The sequence below is a fragment of the Notamacropus eugenii genome, chromosome 6, assembly GCF_028372415.1.
Source record: "Notamacropus eugenii isolate mMacEug1 chromosome 6, mMacEug1.pri_v2, whole genome shotgun sequence".
Lineage (NCBI taxonomy): Eukaryota > Metazoa > Chordata > Mammalia > Diprotodontia > Macropodidae > Notamacropus > Notamacropus eugenii.
Genome location: NC_092877.1, coordinates 98,536,575 through 98,564,442, shown reverse-complemented (window position 1 = coordinate 98,564,442; position 27,868 = coordinate 98,536,575). Strand labels below are relative to the sequence as shown.

The 27,868-nt window shown below is 37.7% G+C and overlaps 1 protein-coding gene across 1 annotated transcript in view; it reads left to right on the top strand.

Moving 5' to 3' along the window:
- The first annotated feature begins 358 nt into the window (after positions 1 to 358).
- The window catches only part of KCTD8 (potassium channel tetramerization domain containing 8), a 295,119-nt gene continuing 267,609 nt past the window's right edge, over positions 359 to 27,868 (top strand). The window contains exon 1 of the mRNA XM_072620636.1: positions 359 to 1,374. Coding sequence (XP_072476737.1) covers positions 414 to 1,374 — 961 coding nt within the window. The 5' untranslated portion in view covers positions 359 to 413. The remainder of the gene's footprint in view (positions 1,375 to 27,868) is intronic.

The following is a 27,868-nucleotide window of genomic DNA, read 5'->3' as shown; positions in this document are numbered from 1 at the left end:
GCGCGCTTGCTCGCTCGGTCTCCTCCCTGCCGGGGAGGCGAGTTACTGTTTGCTCCAGTTCCTCCTCCCTCCTCCCTCCTCCCGGCTGAGAGCCGAGCAGCAGCCCAAGTCTCTCACACTTACCCCTCGAGCCGGAAAGGAGCAGCTGTTACTATACTGCTGCTGCAACAGCGCTGGCACTACCCATCCCTTCCTCCCCTGCCCGCCCCGATGGAGACCGAGGGCCATCTCCACCGCCGCTCCAAGCACTGAACAGGCTGCCCCATCTGGACAAGGGAGAGCGCAGCCGGGCGAAGGACATCAGGGCACCTGGGCGCAAGAAGGGGGCAAGAGGGCGTGACGGCAGCGGGAGGGGGGAGGGTGTGGGTGGCAAAGGGGTCTAAGAGAGATAAAGTGAGGTGCTGTCAGGGGTAATGACCATGGCTCTGAAGGACACGGGCAGCGGAGGCAGCACGATACTGCCCATCAGCGAGATGATCTCGTCCACCTCTCCAGCGGCCGCCGCCGCCACGGCTTTCACTGGTCCCTGCGCCCCCTCTCCCTTCCCCGAAGTGGTGGAGCTGAATGTGGGGGGCCAGGTCTATGTGACCAAACACTCGACGCTGCTCAGTGTCCCGGACAGCACTTTGGCCAGCATGTTCTCGCCGCCCAGTCCCCGGGGCGGCGCCCGGCGCCGCGGGGAACTACCCAGGGACAGCCGAGCGCGCTTCTTCATCGACCGGGATGGCTTCCTCTTCAGGTATGTGCTGGATTACCTGCGGGACAAGCAGCTGTCGCTGCCCGAACACTTCCCCGAGAAGGAGCGGCTCTTACGGGAGGCCGAGTACTTCCAACTGGGCGACCTGGTCAAGCTGCTGTCGCCCAAGGTGACCAAGCAGAGCTCGCTCAACGACGAGGGCTGCCAAAGCGACCTGGAGGACAACCTGTCTCAGGGCAGCAGCGATCTGCTCCTGCTCCGGGGCGCCGCCTCGGCCGCCACGGCCCCCGGCCCGGGAGGCATCAGCAGCGGCTCCCTGCTGGATAAACGCTCGGGCTTCCTCACGCTGGGCTACCGTGGCTCCTACACCACGGTGCGGGACAACCAGGCAGACGCCAAATTCCGCCGCGTGGCGCGGATCATGGTGTGCGGGCGCATCGCCCTGGCCAAGGAGGTCTTTGGGGACACGCTGAACGAGAGCCGGGACCCCGACCGCCCTCCGGAAAAGTATACGTCCCGCTTCTATCTCAAGTTCACCTACTTAGAACAGGCGTTCGACCGGCTGTCGGAGGCTGGCTTCCACATGGTGGCGTGTAACTCCACCGGCACCGCCGCCTTCATCAACCAGTACCGGGACGACAAGATCTGGAGCAGCTATACGGAGTACATCTTCTTCAGTAAGTTCTTAGGTTCTAAGTCTTACCTCTTCTCCCCTCCCCAGATTCCCCAGCCCCGCGCCCGCATCCTCCTTCCCCGTCCTATTGCATTTTCCCCTCCTTCGAGAAAGGAGGAAGAGAGCTGGGGTCTGGAGTTTGAAGCTCGAGTTTGTCATTAGCTTTTTTGCCCCTCTGTGGTCCTAGCCCACTCCCCTGTCTCTACCTTTTGACACGGGAAAGAGATGAAAGTGATTTAACGTGTTTATCGTGTTCACACCTAGCACAAAGCGAGCCCTGTCGTTTATTCGTGCAGGTTTCTAGGAATGGAATTTGGTCCCTTTTATTTCTGAGTCTCCTTCTTTAAGGACCTTTGGAACACTGAGTTGTCTAACTTTTTTGTTGTCAACCTCCAGTCGTGTATAGCTTCTCTCAATTGCGTCCATCGCAGAAACCCCGGGGCGTTAGTGGTGGGGACAAGTTGGGGAGTTGTTGCAAGTCGGAATTCCTATTCCAGCTTCTGTGGAATTGTGGGGTTAGTTTGCTCAGGTCAGACCTGATTTCCTTGCAAGGACAAGCTGGCATGAACACACCTCCAGGGCAAAAAATCTTATTACTGCAATTAAATGCCTTGTGTTAGGTACAGAGCCGCTTTTCTAGAGTAGTTCAGGGACCAAGGTGGGGCTAGACTTTTGACTGTGGGTGCTGATTGCTGGTTATGGTTTCAGGGTCTGTAGCCTCCAGCTAGCTTGAAAAAGAAATCCAGGGGCCATTAAAATATGCTAATCATTTTGCAAACCCGGCTGCCCGGATTTCCCTGAGCCAAGCTTCCCAAGCTCTGCCTCTACGATTTGTAGAAAGCGCAGAGGAGAGACCACTGAGACCACGGAGGGAGGAGGACTTGAGTAGAGCATAGGTGGGACCGCTGAGTAGAGTTTAATCTTAAAGATCGCTGGGGTCAACTGCCTGAAGAATGCAGCCTCAGTGCCTGAATTAAGAGCTTCACACTTTTCTCTGCGTTTTCTTTTTGCGTTGATTAACTGCAAAGCAAACGCTCTCCATCTGGGCGCTTTTCCCAGCATCTCAGAGCAGGCGATGAATCACCTTTCCCAAGGGACTGGAAGGACCTTCTTCCTAAAGAGAGGGAGCTAGTGAAGGCTCAATGAAAGCATGTTAATTTGCTACTGTCCATTTTGTGGGCATGTTGTGGATTTCAGCTTGTCCCTAAAAACATTTAGGACACAAGCATATACAGGTAATTTTCACATGTACAGTAAAGACTAAAGAGCAATCTGAACTAATGAAAAGCCAACTGGGAAAACAGAGAGGAACATGGACTTGACAGAGGGTTTCCTCTTACAGATACCAGGGCTTTAAACCTTGCCAGAGGTTTGAAGAGCTGAATTCTGAAACCTGTGGTGAACATGGTTAAACATTTTGCCATTTGTATAGGTTCATGTATGTGACATGCAAGCTTGTCTGAAAAAGGACCCTAGACTCAGAGCCAGGCAATATGTTACTTGCTTAATTAGTGTCTAGTTGAACTTTGAGGGAATTAAAAGTCTGAAGTCTCATCTGTAAAATGGGTGTAAACATACCTTCCTCATGGGGTTGCTTTGAGGACATCATTTTGTAGCCACTAAACAACTATAGAAATAGGAGCTTATTGGTGAGGGTATAATTTTTAGTCAGAAGATGCTATAGTGCAAGGTATCTTGAATCAGTCAATTTTATAATGAAGGTAGTAGTCATTTTCAAGAATCAGGAGAGGACAAATGAACAGAGCTTGATTTTTAAAAAGAATTCTTGATGGGGATGAACACTTAAGGCAGTTAAAATAAGAGTTCAGTGTTGTGGTGGCTCAAAGGCTCATTTTAAAAATTTTTTTACCAACTTATCTCACTTTTTATTGTGCATTAAATATTGATGGTCAGCAAAAAAAAAAAATAATAATTTTTTTCCAGAGAGTAGCTGCCTCTCTGGATTGTATTGTATTGTAATTTATTGTATAGCACAGGAATTAAATATTGTTAGCAACATTTTTTTCATATTTCTTTTCTGAGAGGATGAAATAAGTCTTTAAATCCTAATCAGCTACATTCACATGATTTTGAACATCTTAATGTGATCAAACAGAATTGCATTTTGCCTTTTTTTTTTTTTTTTTATGGTTTGCAATTTCTGTTGAAGGAAAAAAAGATGTGTAGGAGCCAAGTATTACATCTTCCAGATATTACTTGGAGATATTCTCTCTCTCTCTCCCTCTCTCCTTCTCTTCCTCTCTCCCTCTCTCCCTCTCTCTCTCTTTCCCTCTCTCCCTCTCTCTTTCTCCCTCTCTCCGTCTCTCTCTCCCTCTCTCGCTTTCTCCCTTTCTCCCTTCCTCCCTCCTTCCCTCCCTCTCTCTCTCCCCCTCTACCCTTCTCCCCCCTCCCCATTCCCACCCCTATCCCTCTCAAAATCCTGGCTTTGAAACTGTACCTTTTAGTTATGAAGTAATACATGATCTGGCAGCTATGAAAAAATACTCTGAGAAAAAAAAATTTAAGATGGACCCAGAGAATCAAACTAAATCCCACCCCTCAATACCTGGAAAGAAAGTTGTATGTGGTGTGATGGAATGTTTATTTATATTAGTAAAGTATTTCTGAAGACAGAAGTGCTCATTTACACTATAAATGACAATTCAATGTTCTCCTGTGCCCACAATTTAAAAATTAATATTCAAGGTATGTTTAAAAGTAAAAGGCTCTAATGATTTACTCATAAAAAAGTTTAAACCTAAGGCAGTAATGCACAATTAAATCCTCTTCTCTAGTAATCTTAAACTTATACTTCAACACTTCAGTAAAATGTAAGCTCAGTGGGACAAGGAAGCTTTTGTATTTATTTGTCCAATGCTTACCTAGCACAGAGTCTGGGACATAGTCAATAGTCAATAAGGGCTCGTTGCCTGATTCAATGGATTTGTGATCTCATTGTTTGAGTACTCCTTCCCATGGTTTAGATCAAAATCCAGCTCCACCTTTTTATCCACTAAGAATCTTGTTCCTTCTCATAAATCCTGCAGAAAGATCTGCCCAACACACTGGAGTTCTTTTAATATTTCATGGATGCCAGTGCAGTACCTGGGCTGTCTCTTATCCTTGCTGTTACTACATGATCAGCAATGTCTTCTTCTGATTATATCCATGATGATATCATTTAACCAATCAATAAAGTTATTAAGTGACTCCTATTTGCCTGGCAACCCCTACTCCTTTAGCAGTCACAGTTACTGAAGACCTCAGAAGAGAAAGTTCATTCCACCAGAGTCCTTGGCACTGTCAAATGGTCCAACATCAACAATGAATTTTTAAAAACTCAATGGTAATGAGTCTAAAGATGCAGTGTCATTTGCCTTGTTGCTGACCCTGTCTGCCCAGGACTGCTAAGCCTTTCCTCATGTCCTGAAGTGGAACCCCCTGTATAGGTCCTACTCTATCTGAATATGAGCTCCTTGAGAGCAAGAGCTGTCTCAGTTTTCTACTAGAATCTCCAGCACTTGACACAGTGCTTTACACAGAGTAAGCACTTAATACCTGCTTTTTCATTCATTCATGAACTATGCCAGGTATGGGAGATACAAAGACAAAATTTAAACAATTCTTGTCATCAAGGAACTTAATTTTATTGGGGAGATAACATGCATTCATGTGTGTGTGTGTGTGTGTGTATGTGTTCATGTGCAAGAAATTAAAGTCCTTTAAACAGTTAGTTTAGGTAGAAATGTAGTACTTCGAAGTAAGAGCATTGAATTGAGAAATATAAGGAGATATATATATTTGTATGTATGTTTAAAATAACTATAAGTGTTTATTTGGAGGAGGGATAAAGGTACTAGTGTCTAGGAGAGTAGATCATGAAAGGTCCTATGTAGAAGATAAATTTTTCTGAACTTTTAAGGAAACCTTTAATTCTAAGACCTAAGAAAGTGCATTTAAGGGATAGGGAATGTCTTGTGCAAAGGCATGGAGAGGTAAGATTGAGCATGATATAAGAAGTTGAGCAAGAAGTCCAGTTTCAATCCATAGATTCATTCTACAGATTTTAAAAATCCATAGATTCATTCTATAGATTTTGTGAAAAAGATTCATGTATGACAACCTATTAAGGTGGGTTAGAGACAGGTTCTGAAGACCTTTTAATGCCAAAGGGAATTTTTATTTGATCCTGGAGGTAATAGGGAGTCCTTGGAGCTTATTGAATAGGGGAGTGACATGGTCAAACTTGTGCTTTAAGACTATCACTAGCAGCTGGATGGAGGATGTACTGGAGAAGAGAGATACTTAGGCAAGGAGAGCCTTTAGAAGGCCACAGCAGTAATTAGGCCAGTTGAGACTTGATGAGGAACTAAAAGAGGGCAATAGCTTGAGCATAGAGATAAAGTAAAGATTTTGGGACATGTTATAGGGGGAGAATTGATAAGCTATGGAAACAAATTGACATAATTTCTTGTTTTCAAATACATGTTGGTAATATGCTGCAACCTACTTGTGCCTTTTATGGATTTTGTTTTTGTCTTTTGGGCCACTTAAGATTTTAATTTTTCTCAGATTGTGACATATCTTTGCTTTGGTTTTCTCCCATAATGCACAACTGCCTCTATATTACTGGAATGCTTTCCCTCTTCACATCTGCCTCCGAGCTTCTCTAGTTTCCTTAAAGACTTAGCTTATACCTACTTTTTGAGTATTTCAGAACAAAATAATCCAACTAGTGTGTACACACACACACACACACAAAACACCTTCTTACTCAATAACCCATATAGTGTATATACTATCTATATCTAGATGCGTATTATACATACTGTATATACTGCATATAGCATACTAGTAAATATTTTATGTTGTATACGCTAGTTTATATTTCCCAATATGTAGCGTATATACACTAGTTCATACAGGATATATTAGATATGCTACAATCTATCTATCTATCTATCTACCTATCTATCTATCTATCTATCTATCTATCTATCTATCTATTAGTATATATGTTCTATGTAGTATGTATATATTTATACTAGAATATACATTCTATATTAGGATATATACTAGTGTGTATGTATATATGGATGTATACATATATACACACATATATACTTGCATGCAAATATATTCTTGTGCTGATATTCTGTATCTGTCTATATATCTGCACAAGAAAAGCTCATTTTCCTGTTTTCAATCTTTTTTTGTGCAGAGTTGTTTGCATCTTTGTCTCCCCATTAGGTTGTGAGTTCCCTCCTTAAGAGCAGGCACTATTTTGTGCCTTTGTATTGCTACTGCTTAGCGTGGTGCCTGCTATGTGGTAGATGCTTAGTAAATATTAGTTGACTTCACTGACTTCTTGATATCTCATTCTTTCACCACTCAAGTGCCAATCACATACAAGAAATTAAACTCCTTTAAACATTTACTTTAGGTAGTAATGTATTAGTTTGATATAGTATCACTGAATTCAGAAATGGAAGGAAGCCTTTAATCTAGCCCTACTCTCTCATTTTACAAATCAGCAAACTAAGACCTAGAGAGACTGTGAGTTGCCTAAGTTTGTCCTGATAGAAGAGTCTAGGTTTGAGCTCATATCCTTGGACTTCAAATCTGAGGCTATTTCTACAATAGTAAGATATAATTTTCTTTTTTTGCCTTTTCCTTCCTTTTTTTAGGGGGAAAGGGAATGAAGATGGGAAGGATAGTTAGAGCAGTTCATGTTTACACAGTGTTTTAGATTTACAGTATTTTCCCCACAGAAATCCCCAGAAGTAGATAGAAAAAGAACTATCACCCATCTTTTAAAAACCAAGAGACCTATGGTTGAGTGAGCTTAATTGGCTTGCTTTCATCAGAATTGGGATTGTAAGCCAAGTATCCATCATTCTTCACACCTTCCTACCTTTCTAAATGATGACTCTCAAAAGTGCCAAAGAATGTAATGGTTCAAAAATGATGACCATAACATAAGTATATGCTGAGCTTTTTTTTGTCCGTATTTTTTTCCTTTGTGAAGTTTTTAATGACTTCAGAGATGAAACTAAATTGTGAATTTTGCCATTTAGACCACCTATTGTGCTTTGGGCAGTTTGAAATAACTGATTAAAGAGCATGCTCTTTTTCTACCCCTTAAATTTGAGGCCAAGTTCAATTCCTCCAGGTTTGCCAGTGCTACTCCAGTTGGTTTCCCTGACTGGACTTCTGCAGAGGCTCATTCCGATAGAGCCAATAAGTCATTTAGTATTCTCCATTAGGAAACTGAATTTGGGCCTTTGGCAATGTTTCCTGATAAATGCCAAGCCAGATTAATTTTCCCTTAAGTGCCTGTATCCAAGTCATTGGATTCTAATGCTCAAGGTTGTATGCAGGTTATTAAACATTTAATGCCAGCTTCATTTGCCTACACAGTCACTTTGCTATCCATTCTTAATTTTAACCCATTACTTTATTCAGTCTTTTTAGTACAGTGTGAAGATACAGTGTATATAAAGCTATAGGAGAGAATTTCTACGTTGCTTATATAGTACTGAAAATAGATTGTTATTCCCAAGTGGAAAAATAGTGATTTATTTTAGAATACTGAGCTATGTTGCTTCACTTTGGAACATCTATAATGGAAGTCAGTGTTACGGAGATATACACAGGCACACACATCCTTGGAAAAGAATGCTTACTTACCAAGGAAGTTGCATATAATGGGAAGAATCCTGGACTTAGGGTCAGAAGACCAGCTTCAAATCTTCCTCTTACTAGCTGTGTGTCATTAGAAAAAGCACTTAATCTGATACTCAATTTCTTCTTTTGTAAAATGGGGCTGCTATTACTCTCTGTATACTTCATGGCATTACATCATTTTTTGGACTCATACTTTGTGGAGGAGCTTTATCAACTGTAAAGCACTATAAAAGATCCCTAGTGTATAGTATGAAGTCATGAGTTAGAGTGCAAATGTTCTTTCCTAATGACTATTATAATATTTTTGACTTTGTATGATCAAGGGTTTTAAAGAAAACAGTAGCATCGGCTTCTAGAGAAAGCCTTTCACATTCCCTACTAATTCTAGAAACTTCTTTGTGTTGATCATTTCTAACTTATTTGGTACGTTGCTTATTTGTTCACAGTTGTTTGCATGTTGTCTCCACCAACAGACTGGACTCCTTGAGAGCAGGGACCATGTTTTACCTTTCTTTGTATTTCTAGTACTTAGCACATGACTTGGCCTATGGTAGGTGATTAGTAAAAAATTATTGACTGATAATGTGGAAAGAATATAGGACCCAAATTAGAATCTTAACCTTGAACTTTGTAGTCATGAGCATGTCACTTCATATCTTGGCATCTGTTTTCTGATCTGTAAAAATGGGAGTAATAATATACATTTATTACCTGTCCCACAGGGCTGTTGTAAAGAAAATTGGAGCAGCTTCCATCAACTGATTTGGGGTCCAGATTCACTTTCTTATGGTCAGGAAATCTATTCCTTCTATATCAATAATATAGAATAAATGGATGCCTAAGAGTAAATCATCTTCCTCCTTATCTGTTTTCTCATCTTTCATGTACCTCAAATGTCCCACTCCAGACATGCCAGTCCGGAATTCATAATTCCATTAAGTTCCATAATTCACAAACTCCCCTTAATTTTTTTAAATCTTCCTCTGAAATTTATTCCTTCCATTTTCTGGTATTGCCAGAGACCTGGGTGCTCCTGAATGACACTTGTGTCCCTGGCTATCCATTCTGATTCCAGATACACCTTTTCTTCCTTTTGTGTCCCACAGTACTGGTCTCAGAACAGGATCTTCTTTGTTCCCTATTGTCATTTCTAGACTCTCCCATCACTCAGTAATTTCTCCTTCTTTGAAATTCACCATATTCAAGCCCCAATCTATATTCTGGTAACAATTATTTATTAGCTCTCAGAACATTCTCTTTTCTTTCTCTTTGAGTTTTGTGCCTTGTCCATAGTTGTCCTATCCACCCCAACCTCTAATCTGTCTACTAGGAGATTTTAACATGCACATTGATCTACAAAAGCCCCTAATCTACTCAATGCCCTTGAGCCCACATATCCAATCACTTACCAAATCTTGTAATTTCTTTTGTATATACATGCTCCAAAAATCTTGATACAGTTTTAAGCTTTGATAACTTTTAAATGCTACAAATTGAGGAAAGAATCATTTGGAAGTTTAAATTTCTCATATTTCTTAAGTTTAGTAATTTTGAATAGTAAATTTTAAATTTTATTTTTTAATAAGACAGGATTTCTAGTTATACATGTTATGTGTGACAGTTCCTGGAAGATACTTTCTCAGACCAGTGGATTGGTATCACAGGACTTGTTGTTTGGCTACTTTTATCACCTGATCTATCTCCATTAGCTATATTCTTATGGAGTCATGTCAAAACTGCAGTTAATGCTTCAGACCTCATTCTTTGGATGTCTTAAGGCCAACACTACAAATATGATCCTTTCAGTCACTGACCAGAAAGTTTTTATAAATTTTATAAATTTCAAAAACTGAGTATGGTGCTGTATAGTGCAAGATGGTGGTTATGTTGAATTTTTATAAGAACCATATCAATATTTTGAATTTAAATTTAATTTAAAATTAAAATTTTTTTAAAATTTAATTTAAAATTAAAATTTAAATAATCTTTCAATTTTGGGGCACAAAGTTATGACATTTATACTTCTTAAGTCCTTAAAGCTGCACTAAAATGTTTGGAGCACCCTAGAGTCTCCTCTTTACTCAGACAGGAACCATCCTAATTTAGGTTCTTGCCACCTTTTACCTGAGCTATAATAATGGCCTCCTAATTGTTTTCTCTGCTTCATCTCTCCCCACCCCAATCAAGCTTCCATGTCCTTTCCCCCAACTCAACAAATTCCAGAGGTGCCTTATTATGTTTATAGTAAAATGTAAATTTTTATTTGACATTTAAAGCTTTTTCCAACCTGACCCCATCCTACCTTTTCAGCCTTATCACACATTACTCTCCTCCATATATCTGTTCTATAGATAATATTCTATAATCACACTGGCCTTTTTGCCATTTTTCATATTTCACATTTCAGTCTTTGCACTGACTTTCTCCCTTGTTGGAATATAACCCTCCTTCATTACCATCTCTTAGTGTCCTTTTTTCCTTTCAAGACTTGGCTCAGGTACCACCTTACAGCTCCTTATTGCTCCAGCTGGAGATGCTTGTCCAGCCAGGATTAACTTTTATCTGTGTGTGTGTGTGTGGGGGGGGGGGGGTACATATCTGCAAGGTATGTGTGCATCTTCTCTCTCCTTGCAGAATGCCATATTTTTCAGTGAAGGCTTTCTTTTGTTTTCGTCGTTCAGTTCTCAGCACCTAGCACAATACCTGACACAAAATTGGTCTTTAAAAAATGCTTACTCATGGATTCATTAATGTTTATCTGCCATCATTATTATCATACGATTGCTTTATTGTTCTCTTATTGTAAGGCATTCAGGGATAAGACCCATCAATTAATTGGATAACACATAGGGTGAATGTATAACATGCTCTGATTTCTTCCTCTTGAGTTGATGAGTTGTAAATTTAGAATGACTTCTTCCCCTACCTTACCTCCATGGTGATGCTAGGGATTGTTTGAACCAGAAATCTATGCTATTACCAAACTAGTATACCAAATCTAATCTGTCTCAGTGGGTATATCATCTGTTTCAAATTCAAAATGATTCATTTCATTAAATGCAGGCAAAATTTGGAGTTAAAAGAGCCCAAATGACTGTTTACCTTGTGTATCAGCAAAGACCCTAACATACACAGGAGGGCCTTCTGTACAGGTTCTTAGACCTGCTTTTCTAAAAGAAAAGCAACTTTTGAGGGGTCAACAGTTATTTTAATCAAGTACATATGTCATTCACTTAGCTCAGGGGAAAATGTCAGCACCCTGAACTTCAGAGAAAATGCAAACAGAGAAACAAAGATCAACCAACAGACAGGGCTTCCAACTGTCTGACCGTAAGCAATACATACATCACAGGTCAACAGACAGATCTGACTGTCTGACTATACTTACCTAGTTACTAGAGAGAGGAGCACCAACATCTGGGTTTTCAAAGCCAGGGGGCTCCTTAGCAGCTGCCCATGGTCTCTTCTGGTCAAACGAACACTTCCAATGAGCAAGCTCCAAAGGAAAACCTCACCTCTGAGTATTTATACATTTTTCAGATTTAGAGGGCATCACAACCCTTGAGAACCAATGGATTAGAAATTAACAAAAGGTGTGGGCCTCCCTTAATCAAGCTGTCCTTAATGGGCAGACCCATTAATGGGTAGGGAAGATCTTTAACTCTCTGATTAACATTACACCCTGTTAACATTTTTTTTTAATGAAAGGTACATGAATGTCTTTGAAATGATACCTTATGAGTTATGTTCCACTTAGGAATACTAAAATCAGACTGAACCATCCAATGCTTTCATAGAGAGGCAAGATGGTATAGTGGATAGAGTGAAATTGACTTGGAGTTGTCCTGACTTGAGTTCAACATCGGCCTCTGACACTTGCCTTAACCTCTTTGTGTTTTAAACAATTCCTCAGGACTCGTCTACTAAATCAGAAAAATTGGAGGAGGGAGTTCCTGAGTGCCCCCACTTTCAACATGATTAAGTCATAGATCTGTTGGGGATATTTTCATGATTATGCCTAAATAAAAACAGAATTTTTATTTTTAATCCTTTCTGTTAAAGTTCCTTTTTTATCTTAAGTCATTTGTTAGATTATATTGTGACAATTTTTCCAGCAGCCAAATGGGCAATTGGTTTAGCAGCCAGTAGGGGAATAAGTAGATCAGAAGATGAACCTTTAAGACATAAAGATTCTATTATCATGCAAATATCCCTCACAATAAAGCAGACAGAAGATAAGACAAAATGTCTTTAAATGTAAAAACATTGGAGAATATTGTGAACCACCTGCTGTTATTTAAGAAAATGGAGCTTTAAAACTTCATGCTTTTAAAAACACTACCATGCTCTAGTAGGAGTTTTGCTTTAGGGATTCTGCCCTTTTGACTTTGTTAAAGTTCCATTTGGACCCTTTTTCCCTCTTAAATATTGGTTTGTCAGTGCACCTGGGCAAGCGAGAGTAGAACTTAAAAATTAAATTGAAAGAAGGGACAGAATGCCAAATCTTTACGGATAGTGGATCCTTTTCCTTTGGGAATTTGAATGCTAGCACTTAATCCTCAATTGTGGAGTTCTTTATGATTAATTGAACTCTTTTATTTGGAAAAATGAAAAAATTAAGAGAGAAAAAAATAAGTCTTTTGCAATAATATTTTGCAATAACTTGCAAAATAAGGTTGAAATAAATTATTGCCTTATCTTGGTAGATAACGTTTAGTTTAGTTATACCTTATAATAATTTGCCATCTTTGACAGATTTTATTTTTTGGGTAAAAGTACATTGAGATGCAATTATTTTGTCATTAATAACAGTGTTTAATACTGATTTTGTTTTCTTTTTTTTAAGTTTTGGACTAGAAACAATAGCTATAAGATACAGGGGAATGTATATTCACATAGCCAATATTTGGGAATTTGTCTAACAGGTCATTAAAAACTATTTGGACTAAAGTTTACTAGGTTGGGCAAATTTCTAAATATTTAGAGACATGCATATTTGTAAAATAAAAAAAAATGTATATAATGAATTCATCAGTTCTTCTGCACAGAACGTGGCATTTTAATGAAAGTTGAAAAAAATAACAGTCCTAAACACTCCACTAGTTCAGCACTTTCTGGAAATCTGCAGTATTGACTAGTTTAATCACATTAAAGTGAGGCTTAAATTTCAACTCTTCTAATGCACTCACCTGTTTTGGGATAGATTTATTTTTGCTGTTAAATAAAACAGTGGAGAAAGAAAATATACAACTTCTCCAGGGATGTCATTGAAATAAAGGAGAGCATTTCTAGGTTGAAATCAATTTCTTGAATTAGAAGTGGTGGCTAGTTTGTCTTGACTAGTTTGTCTAGTATTGGCTAGTATCTGCAAGATCTTCAGTTAGTAAGATAAATTTTAAAAGGGTGCAAACAAGCTACCTGATTGTATTGGCTTGGTTTTATTTATTTTGAAACTCTGAAGGTTCAGTGTAGTTCAATATGTAGAACTTGATGCATTTGGAGGATATGGATTTGTGGATTAAGGAAACATTCAATGATATTTTAAACATGTTTATGGTGCTGTTATTACTGGAGTTCTATTAATGTATTTGTAAAATGGGCTACAGTTGAACTAAGATAGTTAGTAACATTATGAGCAGATTGAGCCTGAGAGCTTGAGGGTCAGGATTACTTGATCCTAGTGAATCCCAAACTAGGGGAACTAGATAATTTTGCTGTTGTGAAGCTCAGCCAGAATTTTGGCTTTTCGGTGAAATTGAAAATTCAAAATTTGGGTAGCAGATTAGAGATAATTAAAAATATTAACTGGTTTTTTTTTTAAATCCCCAACAAATACCACCATGCTGCTAACTCAGTTGATTAACACCACCTCCCTCACCCTTCTGTCTCTTCTGATTGGAAGGCTGGAGGGGGAGTATGGATCTCTTCCCAATGCCCTCCAGGTACCACCTGGTGTCCTGTCCTGCTCCTTCCACACCCTTTCTTGCCTTCTGTTGTGTGTGGTCAGTCTCCTCCTTTAGATTGTAAGCTCCTTTAGGGCAGGGATTGTCTTTATTAATCATATCCCCAGTGCTTAGCACAATGCCTGGCACATAGTTGGTACTTAATAAATGTTTATTGGATTGGATTGAATAAATGAGATGAAATGAAAAGCATTTAAATATACTTGCCTTTTACTAATTTGATTATTTACTTTAACAAGTTGGTGGTCTGACAGCTTCTAATGGCCAATTCAGAAATCAAACATTTATTAAGTGTATTTCACACTGGAAATTCAAATACAAAAATGCCAGCTCCTACCTTTAAATTGCTTGCATTCTAATAATGGGATAAATCACATGTGGAAGAAACTAATAGCTTTATTGATTAACAGTAATACAGTAAAAGGGAGAATGCAGGAATTCTCTAGGGATTTGAAATGTTATCAAGTGGAAGAGGAATTGCAATTTTTCTCTTTGGTCCCCAAAGACAAAACTAAGAGAAATGGAGTTTCACTTTCAAAGACCAAGCTAATGTTTAGTCTCAGGAACAAAAAGAAAACAATAGCAGAGCAGAGGCTGTGAAAAACTTCCTAAAAACAATTAAAATGGCCACAAAGTGTAATGGGCTATGTAGTGCCAGTGTAGTTTCTTCCTAATTGGAAATTTTCAAACAATAGCTATATGTCGGTTTATTTATGAACAAAATGACTACCATGTGCCCTTCAAAACTTGAAGCTGTGATTCTATGAGATAGAAAAGGAATGAAAAGATATATGTGTGTATGTATATGTTCATATACATACACAGACATACATGTCAAGAAATATATGTATATGTTATGTACATACATTACATAAATATATACTATATAAAATGTAGTATATTTAAATTTTCCATATGCTATATAAAATTTGTTTTAAATATATCATGCAGTCACCTAATTATAAACCATCACACTAAATTGTCACCAGTGTACTCATACCGTTCTGTAAAATTATTACTTTTGTGGGTTTGAGAACTATTCATATGCTTTACATATGTTTAAACATAAAAGATGTAACTGATAGTTTCTTCTTATTTCCTGGATAACTGATGATGTCTTTCTTTTAATTGTCATATCCTTGGAGTAGTCTGGAAATAAGTACTGGAGCCTAAAGAGATTAAACCAGAAATACTTGAGGAACTTTGGGCAAGTCACTTAATATTTCTGGGTGTGTTTCCATATCCATGACATGAAGGGACTGGACTAAAGAATCTCACTGGTCCCTTCCAGTTTTAGCTCCTGTGATCTGGTTAGCTTCAGTTCTTAGTTGTTCAAGAAGAAATGTCAGAAGGAGAAACAGATGAATAAACAACGTGGTGAGAGATTTGCCAGAAAGAAAGCCAGCCTGTCTAATGAGCATCGGTTTCAGGCTATGAAGTGAACAAGATATTATTTTAGCCAGTAGATGGACTCAAGGTTGGCATATGAGGGATCTTCTGATAGAACTCAGGAAAGAAATAAAGAGATATGCTCTTAAATCAACAATATTTGCTCTCTGGAGACTAGACTTCTCTTGAAACATCACCACAAAATTTCTGTGCCTGTATCATGGTAGGGCTGGTCAGCATGTGATGTGAAAGTTGGATGTAGCACATGAACAGAGGCTGTGAAAAACATATTACATGATCTACATGCATTGAATATTTATATCTTTCTATCTGTCTATCTATCTATCTATCTCTCTATCTCCAGCAGTGTTTCCATTTGACTGCTTTACTTTGAACAATCTTTGGGATCACTAGCACAAACCTGGGAGGTACCTATTATGTAATTCACCTCCTTGGCCATATTTGACTGGAGCCATTAGTGAAAGTTTCTTGCCATATTTTATTTGTTTATAAGCCTTTTGCAGAGATTTTTTTTGTTTTGCTTTATTTTTGCAAATTTCTTTTTCCAAAGAAGTTTTTCTTAGATAAAAATTTTATGAAGGTGAATCACTCTTGTCTGTCGATATATGTGTATATACATGCAGCATATATATATATATGTAAACCCACATTTATATGCACATGGCTGTGTATATACACACGATTATATATGTGTATGTATATATATAGCTATACATACGTAAATGTACATGCTAACCAACCAGAGAGCTTCACCTTCATAGATTTCTTATCTAAGAATCCTATAATAGAAATACTTTTTTAATATTATCATGGTGAGATAGGAATAAAAATTGCCTCATTAGTTAACTTCCACTTCTAATTCCTCTGTGATTACTTTGGTATCAGGAACTCCCAAGGAGGAAACTTCTTCCACCATCCATGCACATCAACACTTGCTCTGAATCATATAGTCATTTGCTATGTTTTTGTTTTAAAACCTAGCTTCCTAGATTTTACTGAAGTTATATTGCTATGTCAAATGGTTATATTAATATTCTTTTTAAGGGAGACAATATGTTATAGTGGAAAGTTAATAAGTTTTTGGAGGCCTGAGTTCTAGATTTCACTTTTCTACTGACTAATCATGCAACATTGGGCAAGGTGCTTTACAACTAGAGGACCTCTGAATTTCCATCTATAAAACAAAGGGATTAGATCCGATAGTTCTCTGAGGACCTATCCAGCACCAGCTTTCTCTGAATTTGTCACTCAAGAACTAAATACTTGTTCCCCACTGAACGCAGAAAATTCATTCCTTGGTAATCGGGAGGTGTTCACCATTACTACAGGTGCTACATGGGCAAAAGGAGAATTCAAGGGTGTAGAAATGTTCTAGAGTGACTGAATGTGCTCATTAATATTGGAATGATTGAACAATTCAGAATGAATTATTTTCATTTCACTCACTGACTGCAGAATGAAGAATCGCAGAAATCAGTTTCTATTAAAACTTAGAGCATGTTATCTCATTATTAGAATCTGAGAATGTTAGAGCTAAAAGGAACCTTAGAAATCATTCTAACTTGGGTTTTAAAAATATTTTTGAAAATTGTATTTCAATGTATTTGAAATGTTGTAAACCTATATATCTTGTTTTATGCAATTAAAAATAGTATTCCGAGAAGGGCTCCATAAACTTCACCAAACTGCTGAAGTACACTACAAAAGTTTAAGGATTCTCTTATCTAATTTAATCCTTTAATTTTACTAATGAGCAAATGAAGCTCAAGAACTGAAGTGATTTGCCTCAAGTCACATGACCAATAAATAAGTAATAGAGCCAGAACTGGAACCCAACTCTTCTCCCTGTAAATGGGATGCTCTTTCCAACATATGGTTTTCAGCGGTGTAAATAGATGGGGAGAGAATTAAGGGGTAATTTTGGCAAGAACATAATTTCATGATCTCTTGGCTCTACCAGAAGGCAAACTGCTAACTGAACAATTTAATAGTGGTCTTTTAGAGTCAGTCTATAGTCATAGAATCCTAGAAGTGGAAGAGACCTTAGTGATTTGTCTTTCTCAGTTTACAGATATTGCCTAGGAATTTTGCCAAAAAATACCAAGATTGTTGCATGCAGCAACCAGGAGCCTTTTGTTGGGAAGGTCAATCAAATAAATAAGTCATCTCTTCCTGTTGTAGTCACTCAGTCTTACTCTTTTTTTTTTTCCCCGAGGAAATCACTGTCAGTTCCCCTCCCCTGCTTTTTCATAAAGGTGTTCAAGACTTTAATTAATGTGTGAAGTAGCCTGAGAAACTTGGGAAAAAGGCACTAATTATAAAATCACAAATATATTAAAACAGGTTTATTCTAATTGTGAATCAGTTAATGAAAATTTCCATAAAATCACTCTCCGTTACAGAGTCAGTGTGGTACAGTGTGTGTGGGGAAAAACCCCTAAAACACTGAAGTCAGATTTAGAAGATTTAGCTCCTAATCTTGATTCTGACCCTAATTATATGACCATGTTTGTCAATATTTCTAGGTCTCAGTTTTCTCATATGTAAAATGGGGATTAAAATATTTTACATTACCCATCTGACAGTATAGTAAGGAAAAGGAAGGGAGAAGGGAATAAGCATTTAAATAGTACCTACTAAATGCCAGACCCTATATTAAGTGTTTTACAAATATCTCATTTGATCCTCACGAAAATCTTGTGAGGTAGATGTTGCTATTATTTCCATTTTGTAGTAGAGGAAACTGAGGGAAGCACAGGTTAAGAGATATGGCAAGGGTCACACAACCTAGCAAGTGTCTGAAGTTGGTCTTCCTGACTCCAGGCACAGGACTCTATCCACAATACCTCTTATCTGTCCCATTTTGTAAATCTAATAATGCTACATAAATGAAATATTCAGAGAAGTATATATGGTTTAATACAAGGGCAGGCAGTCTTTTACCAGTAGTGTGCCAAGATTGTGGACTTTTTTTCTTTTGGATGCTCAAAGATACGGAGCCTGACTGAGGGGAGAGTTTGGATGTTCCATGACAAAGTAGTATTTTTATAAAGAAAACTTCCATTTTTGGAATCTTGGATTAGCTATCTACTCTCACAAAGTGAGAATATTACTGCCTTGACTCCAGGTTGAAGAAAGTATGTAATGGAAATGACCCATGCTTCTCTAAATATCATTGGCATGAGTGCTGTTGATAGCCAAGTCCTGGGGGAGAGAGACAGAGAGACAGAGAGACAGAGACAGGCACTTACTTGACAACAAGAGTCCAAGACATTTTTGTCTTGTCTTCAGTATTGACTGTGCAGTTCGGTGTAATTTGGTCAGACTTGATTTAGCACCTACTATATTCAAGGTATCAAGAATACAACACAATAATGAAATGGCCCCCAAACTCAAAGAACTAACATTATATTGGAGAGAAAATAAGACAGGTTTTTAAGGGTCTTTTACTTCTGTATATAAGCAGCAAGCAAAATTTTCCTGCGCTTGAAATACACACACACACACACACACACATATACATATACATATACATATACACACACATATACATATACATATACATACATACATATATATACATATACATATACATACATACATATATATATATATACATTATATATATATATATATATATATATATATATATATATATATATATATATATATATACTGTGTGTGTGTGTATGTATTCTATCGGTCAGATCAGATGTGTTGAAACTGAGATTTTTTTCCTAAAGAAAAAATTGTCATTCATTAATCCATTGTCCAGTAGGGCTTAATCACCTGCCCATTGCAACCATTGCCACAAGATGTCATGCTAGCAGGCTTGGATCAATTGGCAAGTGTAACCAAAGTTGAAACAATTAATTAAAGCTAAATGCTTGATATCTGCTCATGTATGGATTTCTAATCCTATAAACCACCTTGATGCCCCTACAATAGATAGATGTTTCATTTAATTCAAAGACTTTGTCCTGAACACTGAGGATCAATGAAATCTGTCCCAACCCTGAACAGCTAATTTTGCCTCTATTACAACTTGGTTCTACAATTTGCATAATGGAGAAAATATCTGTTCTTTCTCAAGTAATGTCATAAGGGGAAATGAAGTGAAATAGTGATACTCTAAGGTCATAGTAGATATTCTAATTTATGTGTTAGGTGGCTTTCTCTTGTCTGATTAGTTGGAGATCATTCCAACTAATGTTTCTGTACCATTTTCCCCCTCATACTCACACCTATCTATTTTATGAAATGATAAATATTCAGGAAGCAAAAACTGAAAACAAAATAATGAAACACAGCCTATTTGTGTTTACTATTTTGAATCTGGTTTAAGTCTGATTTTTACCTATATTTCAGTGAATTTACAGTCACAAAATTGACTATAGGTTGGACCCATGACTCTGTGCATGAGATCTTGAGCAAGCACAAATTATTATTATTTATTACTATTATTTTGCTAAGTCCCATTATGTTTTCCAGGATGATTTCCTGCTAATCTGCACAGTTTTGACTTTCTCTATTTTTTAAATGCAGATTTGCCTCTCCTTTGCAGCCTGGTGGTACCTTCCTAATTCCAGTTCCTCACATTTGTGTCAGACTTAATGTGGACACCCTCTTTGGGATCTAACAGGCTCAGCTTCCCCTAGGAGGAGGGCTTACAGATATTCACCCTTAACCACAGAGAGTCCATTATGATTATTAGTAAAGCAGTGCAAAATGAGTGCATTCCTAATAGTGATTCAGTGGTACCATCTCTGAAAGTAAATAACAGCACATTATATTTTATGTGCTTTTGAACTTGACCTTTAGCTAAAAAGAGTTACCAAGAGTTTCAGTGCCTCAAAAACTAATGAGCTTCCTGGTTCCCTAAGTCATGTTTAGTCTACTCCTGAGAGGGGAAATTGATACTCAACTTAGTAGAAGGAATTTGGTAGTCTTTGGAAGAAATACAGGGTAAACCATTAAATGGTGATAATTTTGCCTTCCTGATTACTTTTAGACTTTCCCTTGTCTTCAGCAAGCAGGCATCTTGAAGCCAAGTTAAAATTCACCCTTCTGGCTCCATGGACCAAATCCTTCATAGGGAAGATTAAATTTAAATTTGAAATAGCCACAAGGCTATTCTGATCACTGCAACCAGGTGGACCTGGGATGATACCTCAGCTTGCAATGCTGTGCTGTAAGTGATTTAAAATCAGTATTAGTTTTGAAACAAGGTGATTTACAACCTTGTCAAAATTCGTTTGTACATTAGTAGTGGGAACCCAAAATAAATATACCGTGAGGCTCAGATCAAGGCTACTACAGTGTAGTATAATCGCCTTCATTTGCATTTCTTTTGCTGGACTGATATGTTTTTTAAAGCTACTAACAATCACTATACCATTTCAGTTTTTGCCTTCTGTGTCAGCATGTCTAGATTATAAAACGAACTTATTTATTTCAATCTGTTTTATTACATAGCTGCCAGTACTGAGCCAAGTTTATCATAATTATATTCTGGTATTTAGTATTCATACTGTGATGCTCAGTAATATCTTGTATTTTGTAATGCTGAAAAAGAGCTGTAAAACACATTTACTTACCTCTTGTGGCAGGACCATCAGAGCCTAGGGAAAAGTGGTAATGATTTGCTTCAACTAAATCATATGCAGTAGTTTCAAACTCTCTTATTTTGTAACCAATCTGAGAAGTATTTAAAAGGAAACAAATTTCAAATACCTTCCCACCTTTGATTTGGGGAGAACATTGGAATGAAGGTAACTTTTATTTTTAGCATTGAGGATATTTGTAGATTGTTCATGTCCTTATACATCTCATTTCTTCAAAAATATTATGTCCTAGGATGTGTACTTTCTTTATTGCATTCATTTATACTAATGAGGATTTTGTGTGCATAAGAGAAATGAGGAAGGTAATTATCAGTCTCATCATTGTCAGTGCTTCTCTTTTTTAGGGTATCACTGAGAAGGTGGCGGAGGAATTAAGACATCAGGTTAGGAAATGAAGATTATTGAGAACAATAAATTGTTGTGTAAAAGAATATAGTTGGTAGTGGTGGGGGATTATATATACACACGTACATACATATTCATTTTACAAATATATGTGTGTGTGTATAATATAGATGTGTGTGCATATATTTTATGTTGTGTATATGAATATGTATACACACACTTCTCTGTTAAAGGAATTCTGCTACAATACAAATGCAGTTATAATGATAATTATATTAAAAAGGAGTGTGGAATTGTAACAGTAAGCACCCCAACATACACAAGGGGGCCTGCTATCACAGGTTCTTTGATCTGCTTTTCTAAAAGGAAAAGCAATTTTTGAAGGGTTAACAATCTCCTTTAATCAAGCATATATGTCATTCACCAATAGAGAAAAATACAAGAAGAGAAATAAAGACCAAAAAACAGGCTTCCAGTTGTCTGATCCTTACATACATACATCGTTACTAGAGAGGGAAGCATCAACACCTGGATTTTCAAAGCCAGGGGGGCTGTTTAGCAGCTTTTCAGAGTTTCTCATCTGGCACATGAACCTTCTTCCAAAAATTAAGCCCCAAAGTAAAACCTCATCTCAGAGTCTTTATACACTTTTTAGAGCCAGAGGACATTACAACTCTTGAGGACCAGTGCCTCATTAGAAAATTAACAAAAGGTGTGGACCTTCCCACAAATCTTCCTTAATCAAATGCCCATTAACGGGTGGGGAAGATATTCCCATTAAGAAGCAAAATTATATTAACGATAAGCAAAAAGGTATTCTGAATACAGGAATCTGATGAAACTACTAGGAAACTGGAGTGAGACTGAGTTTTCCTTTTCAGGTTAGCCACTTTTTAGTAGTTTTTAGCTAATCATTCCACTTTTTAATATTATTTTTCCATTTCCTATCTGAGAACAAATGGAATTATACTTGTCAGGTGCTTTCAGTCTGTTGGATGAAATGCATTATGCAAATTTAGCCAGTAGCAACAAACCATAACTTTTTTTAAGTAGGAAAGCAAGAAAGTTGCTGCAGACATTGGCATGCTGACTCTAACAGGCAAGAGTGTCTGATGATGTTGCCTAGAGAATTTTGCACTAGTCAGTTTTCACATCACCAACAACTTTTTTTTTTTCTTCTGGAACTGGAATATTGTTTTAGGCTAGTATGGTACTGTTCTGTTAATATCATTCTGGCCCATTATTTGGGAAAAAGTGTACCAAGCATCAAAGCTTATATGTGATAATAAATGATGACAGTTCTGTCAGCAGTCAGTAAGTGAATTGGGCTGCCTACCAAAATCCATTACTATTCCATAGCTGATGCTTTGGCCTGTTAAATTATAGAGTGGGTGACTCCTTATTCCTTTCCTCCGTCACCTGAGAGTAAAGCAAAAGTATGTAATAGGCTCATATTTTGTCATTTATTAAGGTAGTCATGCTTGAGAACACACAAGAACCATGGAAGCCACTATTCTACCTGTATCATATGTACTCTAGGAAACTCTAAGCAGGGCCAGTTTTATGTGCAGAGAAATAAAATTTGGCTTAATTTTAAGGTACTCTTACCCCCTCTTTCTCCCAAATACCCACTGTACCTACTGGCCAATAACTCGATTGCTTTAATGGAGTTCAGATTTCCACAGTTAGAGATAAGGCTTAAAACGCTGATACTCACGGAAGTCATAATGTATTAGCATATTCACCTAAATTACACCAATTTATCACTAGTTGATAATTTCCTGAGAACTAGTTTTAAAAACAGTAATGGGAAGGGGAAAACAGGAGGGAAGTGAGTATGTGAAAGTTGGAGATGGGGATATCCATTTGGAGGGGAACCAAGAATAGAAGATAGAGACTAAAGGTACCAAACACCAATGTCATCTACTCCCTAATTTTGCCTAGGGCCATAGCAAGACTCTATTTGTCAGTAATAATTGCACAATGGAAAAGCACAAGAATATAGGAAAGGGATTATGGACTGCTTTGCAGAATCCGCACCATGGTGTTGAGCCACAATAAGTCTGAAGGTCATAGACTGGAGAGACCCAGCAGGCTACCAATATTATATTTTAAGAAGCAGCTGAAAGCTGCCTTTTTTTCCTGCTTGCTTAGAAGCACAAATGTCAAGAGATGTGCTGATATATCACAAAATGGAAAGCAGGGTCAAGGCCACACGGTATGCTTAAGATTACAGAGTTTTGATGGTACATTCAGATCCTACATGAATTAGTGTTCTGTTCAGTAACAATCAGATCTAAACTGCTGAATCAAATTAGTTAATTAGATTTTTGTTATGTATTATAAGTTGAATTCGGATATGTAGTTATCATAAGGAATACCAAGACCCAATTCGTGCCTACAAGTAATTTACAGTCAAATTGAGAAAAAATAGACACGTGGAAAGGCCTCTAGATGGCAAAATATGGAAAGAGTGCTAGACCTGAAGTCAGGAAGGTTCAGCTTCATGACTTCAAATGTAGCCTCAGCACTTACTAGCTGTGTGACTCTAGGCAAGTCACTTCATCTTATTTGCCTCAGTTCCTCATCTGTAAAATGAGTTGGAGAAGGAAATGACAAACCACCCCATTATCTTTGCCATAAAAATCCCAAAGTGGGGTCATGAAGAGTCAGACACTGAAATGACCAAACAACAAAGCCACATAGAAAGTAAAACAGCTGCACAAGATCATGCATGTTAATAACCAATACTGAATGATAATGACTGATCAATGCTGCAGATGTTTAAGGAGGGAGAAATTGCTGTGGACTCGAATGGTTTATGGTAGTTTAATAGCCCTGGACCTGTGTAGGATTTGGATAGGTGGAGAGGACTGAATAAGTTTCATTTCAAATGTGAGATGATGGGGTAAGCATATGGGAATGTATAAACATATTCATGGGATGATGGGTAGAGTCTGGCTAGAATGGAGGATTCATTTTTGTTTAATAAAAGGAAAAGTAGATTAGAACCTAATTATGGGGTCATCCTTAAAGCTGGGCTGATTTGTGTTATATTCTGACAGCAGTAGGAAGGCATTCATTGGAAGTGTTAGGGCAGAGGAATGACATGAAAGCTATCTTTTAGAAGAGTAATCTGGTGGGGATATACAATTTTATTTTGTCTTTATACATACCTCTGTAACACCAGTTTCAATAGCCCATCCCGAAAAAGACTATAGATAAAGTTACTGTTTCTTTAAAGAGGGAACGGAATCTTTACTAGTTTTAACTGTCACCTGCGAGGAGCTTGTGAGAAGATTGAGAGTTTAATTGTCTTTCTATCCAGACTCTTAACTGTCATGGCTGGAGAGAGACCAAGTATAGAGATAAAGAAGTAGGAGAACTTTTTTGCGAAGTGACTGAGTTATCTCCTGTCTTGTGAAGAAATATTATAAAGAGACTTGTTGAAAATAAACTTGAACTGACATCCCGAGGGAGACAAATTGTTGGACTACATGACATGTCAGTGGCTGCAATCAATAGAGGTGTCTCTGGTTGTGATCTCTCTCTCCCTCCAAAATTTTTGTAAAATTTAAATATGTCTCTGAATTGTTAATAAATTATGCAGCCTGTAATGTTGTTTATTTAAGCCCATTACACAAGAGGGTTTGATGTTTAAAGATGGGGTGAAAAAAGAATTCTCTCTGGTTATTTTCATATTTTATAAACTAGGAGATACTAACTGATTAGAGATTGGGAATCTCAGCTAATTTATGAGGAAATACCAAAATGTGTCTTTATATTTCTTTAAAATGTAGGATAAGAATAAGGTAATAAATCAAGCAAAAGAGAGAGATCATTCCATGGCAGGCCACCTTACTGGGATAGTCGTTCTAATGCCTTCTACATCTATAAATGGACATGTTTGTATCCCTGATAGAATTTAAGGCCTTGATGGAAAGGACTCTTTATTTCACTTCTGTTTTTGTATTTCCAATAATGAGTATAGTACATGGCACATAGTAGGTGCTTATTAAATGCTTATTTAGATTATTCAGAATACATTGTTATTCAGAATAGAGTAGATGATGAAAAAACTGAAGGGAAAGAAAACCATTAAAGATACCATCATACTAACTGAGTAATAAAGTGGAAAATGCCTAGGGTGGCTATAGAGGGAATAGAAAGGAAGAGATAGCATCCAGAAAGATTATGAAGGATAAATTGGCATGTTTCAATGTCTAATTACATACAGGTCAAGGAAGAAGGGAGAGTCATTGCCGAATGCACAATTTAAAATCTGGGACTTTGTCAGAAGGAACAAAATACTGTTGACAGAAATAGGAAAATCGTTGGATGAAATATCATTGCAGAAATAGATTGGGGTAGAATGAGGTAGGTGGAGGGCAGAAGGGAATGAGAGGTGTTTTGCGAAAGGACTCATTCTGTAAAGTTTTCTAACCTTTCACTAAAGACTTGAGGTATCATTGCTTTACAAAATTAAATGCTTTGCTGCCAGGAACCATGTATACCTGGACTTACTTGCCCTGGAGGAGTCATATTGAAAATATCCAGTAGGCCTTAGGGTACCACTCAGCTGAAGTCATTCCAACTTGCTGTTACGTGAATTATGAATTGGGGCCGAGGCCATGGGCACCATGACTAACCTCTCATAGTAACATACTGAAGCATAACTTTATTTAAAGAGACATGGCCTTTGACATTTCTAAGGAATACCATAATAACCTATCCCCAGAAGTTTTACAGTTTCTATGAGATATTCATGATGTTATGTTACATGAGGTAATATGTGTAAAGTGTATTGAAAATCTCAAAGCACTTTATACATGCTACTTATTGTCTTGATTATTAATGACAGTCATTCTCTGAATCCTAATGCAAATACCAAAATCTTGACAGATGGAATTGGTAGTGTTTTAGGGAAGGGACAGCCAGTATCACTACCCTACATATTGTTTAGAGGAGTGATGGAGTGGGGCAAGAAAAATTTTTTGAGTGTGCATGTTATTATTTTAGGCACTGGAAAGTATGTAAAGAAAATTAATATGTTTTCTGCTCTCAGGGAATTTACAGTCTTAATAGGAACAATGATATGTAAATCTTGAAATATTGTACTAAGTAATAAGTTTACATATGTAAAATATTTGGCAGTTTGTAAAGACTTTTCTTTGTAACCCCATGAAGACGTATCTGTGTTCACTGCAATTTTTTAGGTTATGAAAGTATGACTCGACCAAGTCAAGTGTGTTGCCCTAATTAACCATCCAGTGGCAGAACCAAAACTCAAATCCAGATCTTCTATATTCAGGCCCATTGCTTTTTTATACTACTGCATTTGATAAATGTATAAGTCAAGTTGATTACAAAAGGATTATCAGAATTCAGAGGACATGATGATCACTATATACTGAGGGGGATCAGGGAAAAGTGGCACCGTTTTTGCATCTATCAATACTAATGAGACGTGGCTTGGTTTCATAGTTAGGGAACTGGCATGATAATCAGGAAGACCCCAACTATGACAGCTATTGACCTTGTGATACAGTGGAAATCCTTTACACTCTCACTCCCCCAGGCAGCTAAGACTAGACATTATAGAGCTACATTTGTGGAGGAAATTTTCTCATTCCAGGTCTTCCCTATACCAGTACAAACACAGGTCTGGGCAGAAGCAAAACCAACAAAAATGCTAGATTAATCTAACTACAGCTTTTCTATATTTTCAGGCTGAAAAAGGACTGTGAGATATACAGAAGTAACAGCCCCATTTCTATAATCCTTGTGTCAAATGTTCATGGAATAAAGGACCCCAGTTATCTTGTAAGGGACTTGTATGCACAATCCACACTTGTTGATTGGAGCCCTTAAATTAAAACCTGGAAATCTCTCCATGCAATAGATAGCCTTCCTACGGTAACTCAACTCCTCAATTGTCAATTACCATACCCTCAGTGTACCAAAAGGAAGAAATAGAAACAAAAGTCAAAATATTAGTTGTCACACAAACACGCCAACTGTAGCAGTTCAGACTTTCTCAGTGTCACAGCATCCCTTTGAACAGATGGGGAAGTTCTGGTATACACAAGAGTCTGGCACACATTTCTTCAGCTCAAGGGTTTATGGTTGCTTGAGGGGGAAAGAAGTAGTAACAGTTCATTAGTGAATATTTATATATTTTTGAAAAACATTTTTCCCATATGAGTTCATTTATCTTCACTACAAACCTGTGAGGTCAGCACTATTGTTAGCCCTATTTTACAGCTCAGGAAACTGAGAGACAGTAAGTTTAAGTGACTTGCTTAGTGTTACCTATCTAGCATCTGAAGTAGGATCCAAACTTTACTCTTCCCTCCAAGTCCAGAGCTGTATCTACTATACCACCTAGCTGACATCAACCCTGAACTTCATATTCTATCTAAACTTGAGAACTCGCTCTTTCCCCAGAGATCATTCCATTTCCTGCCTC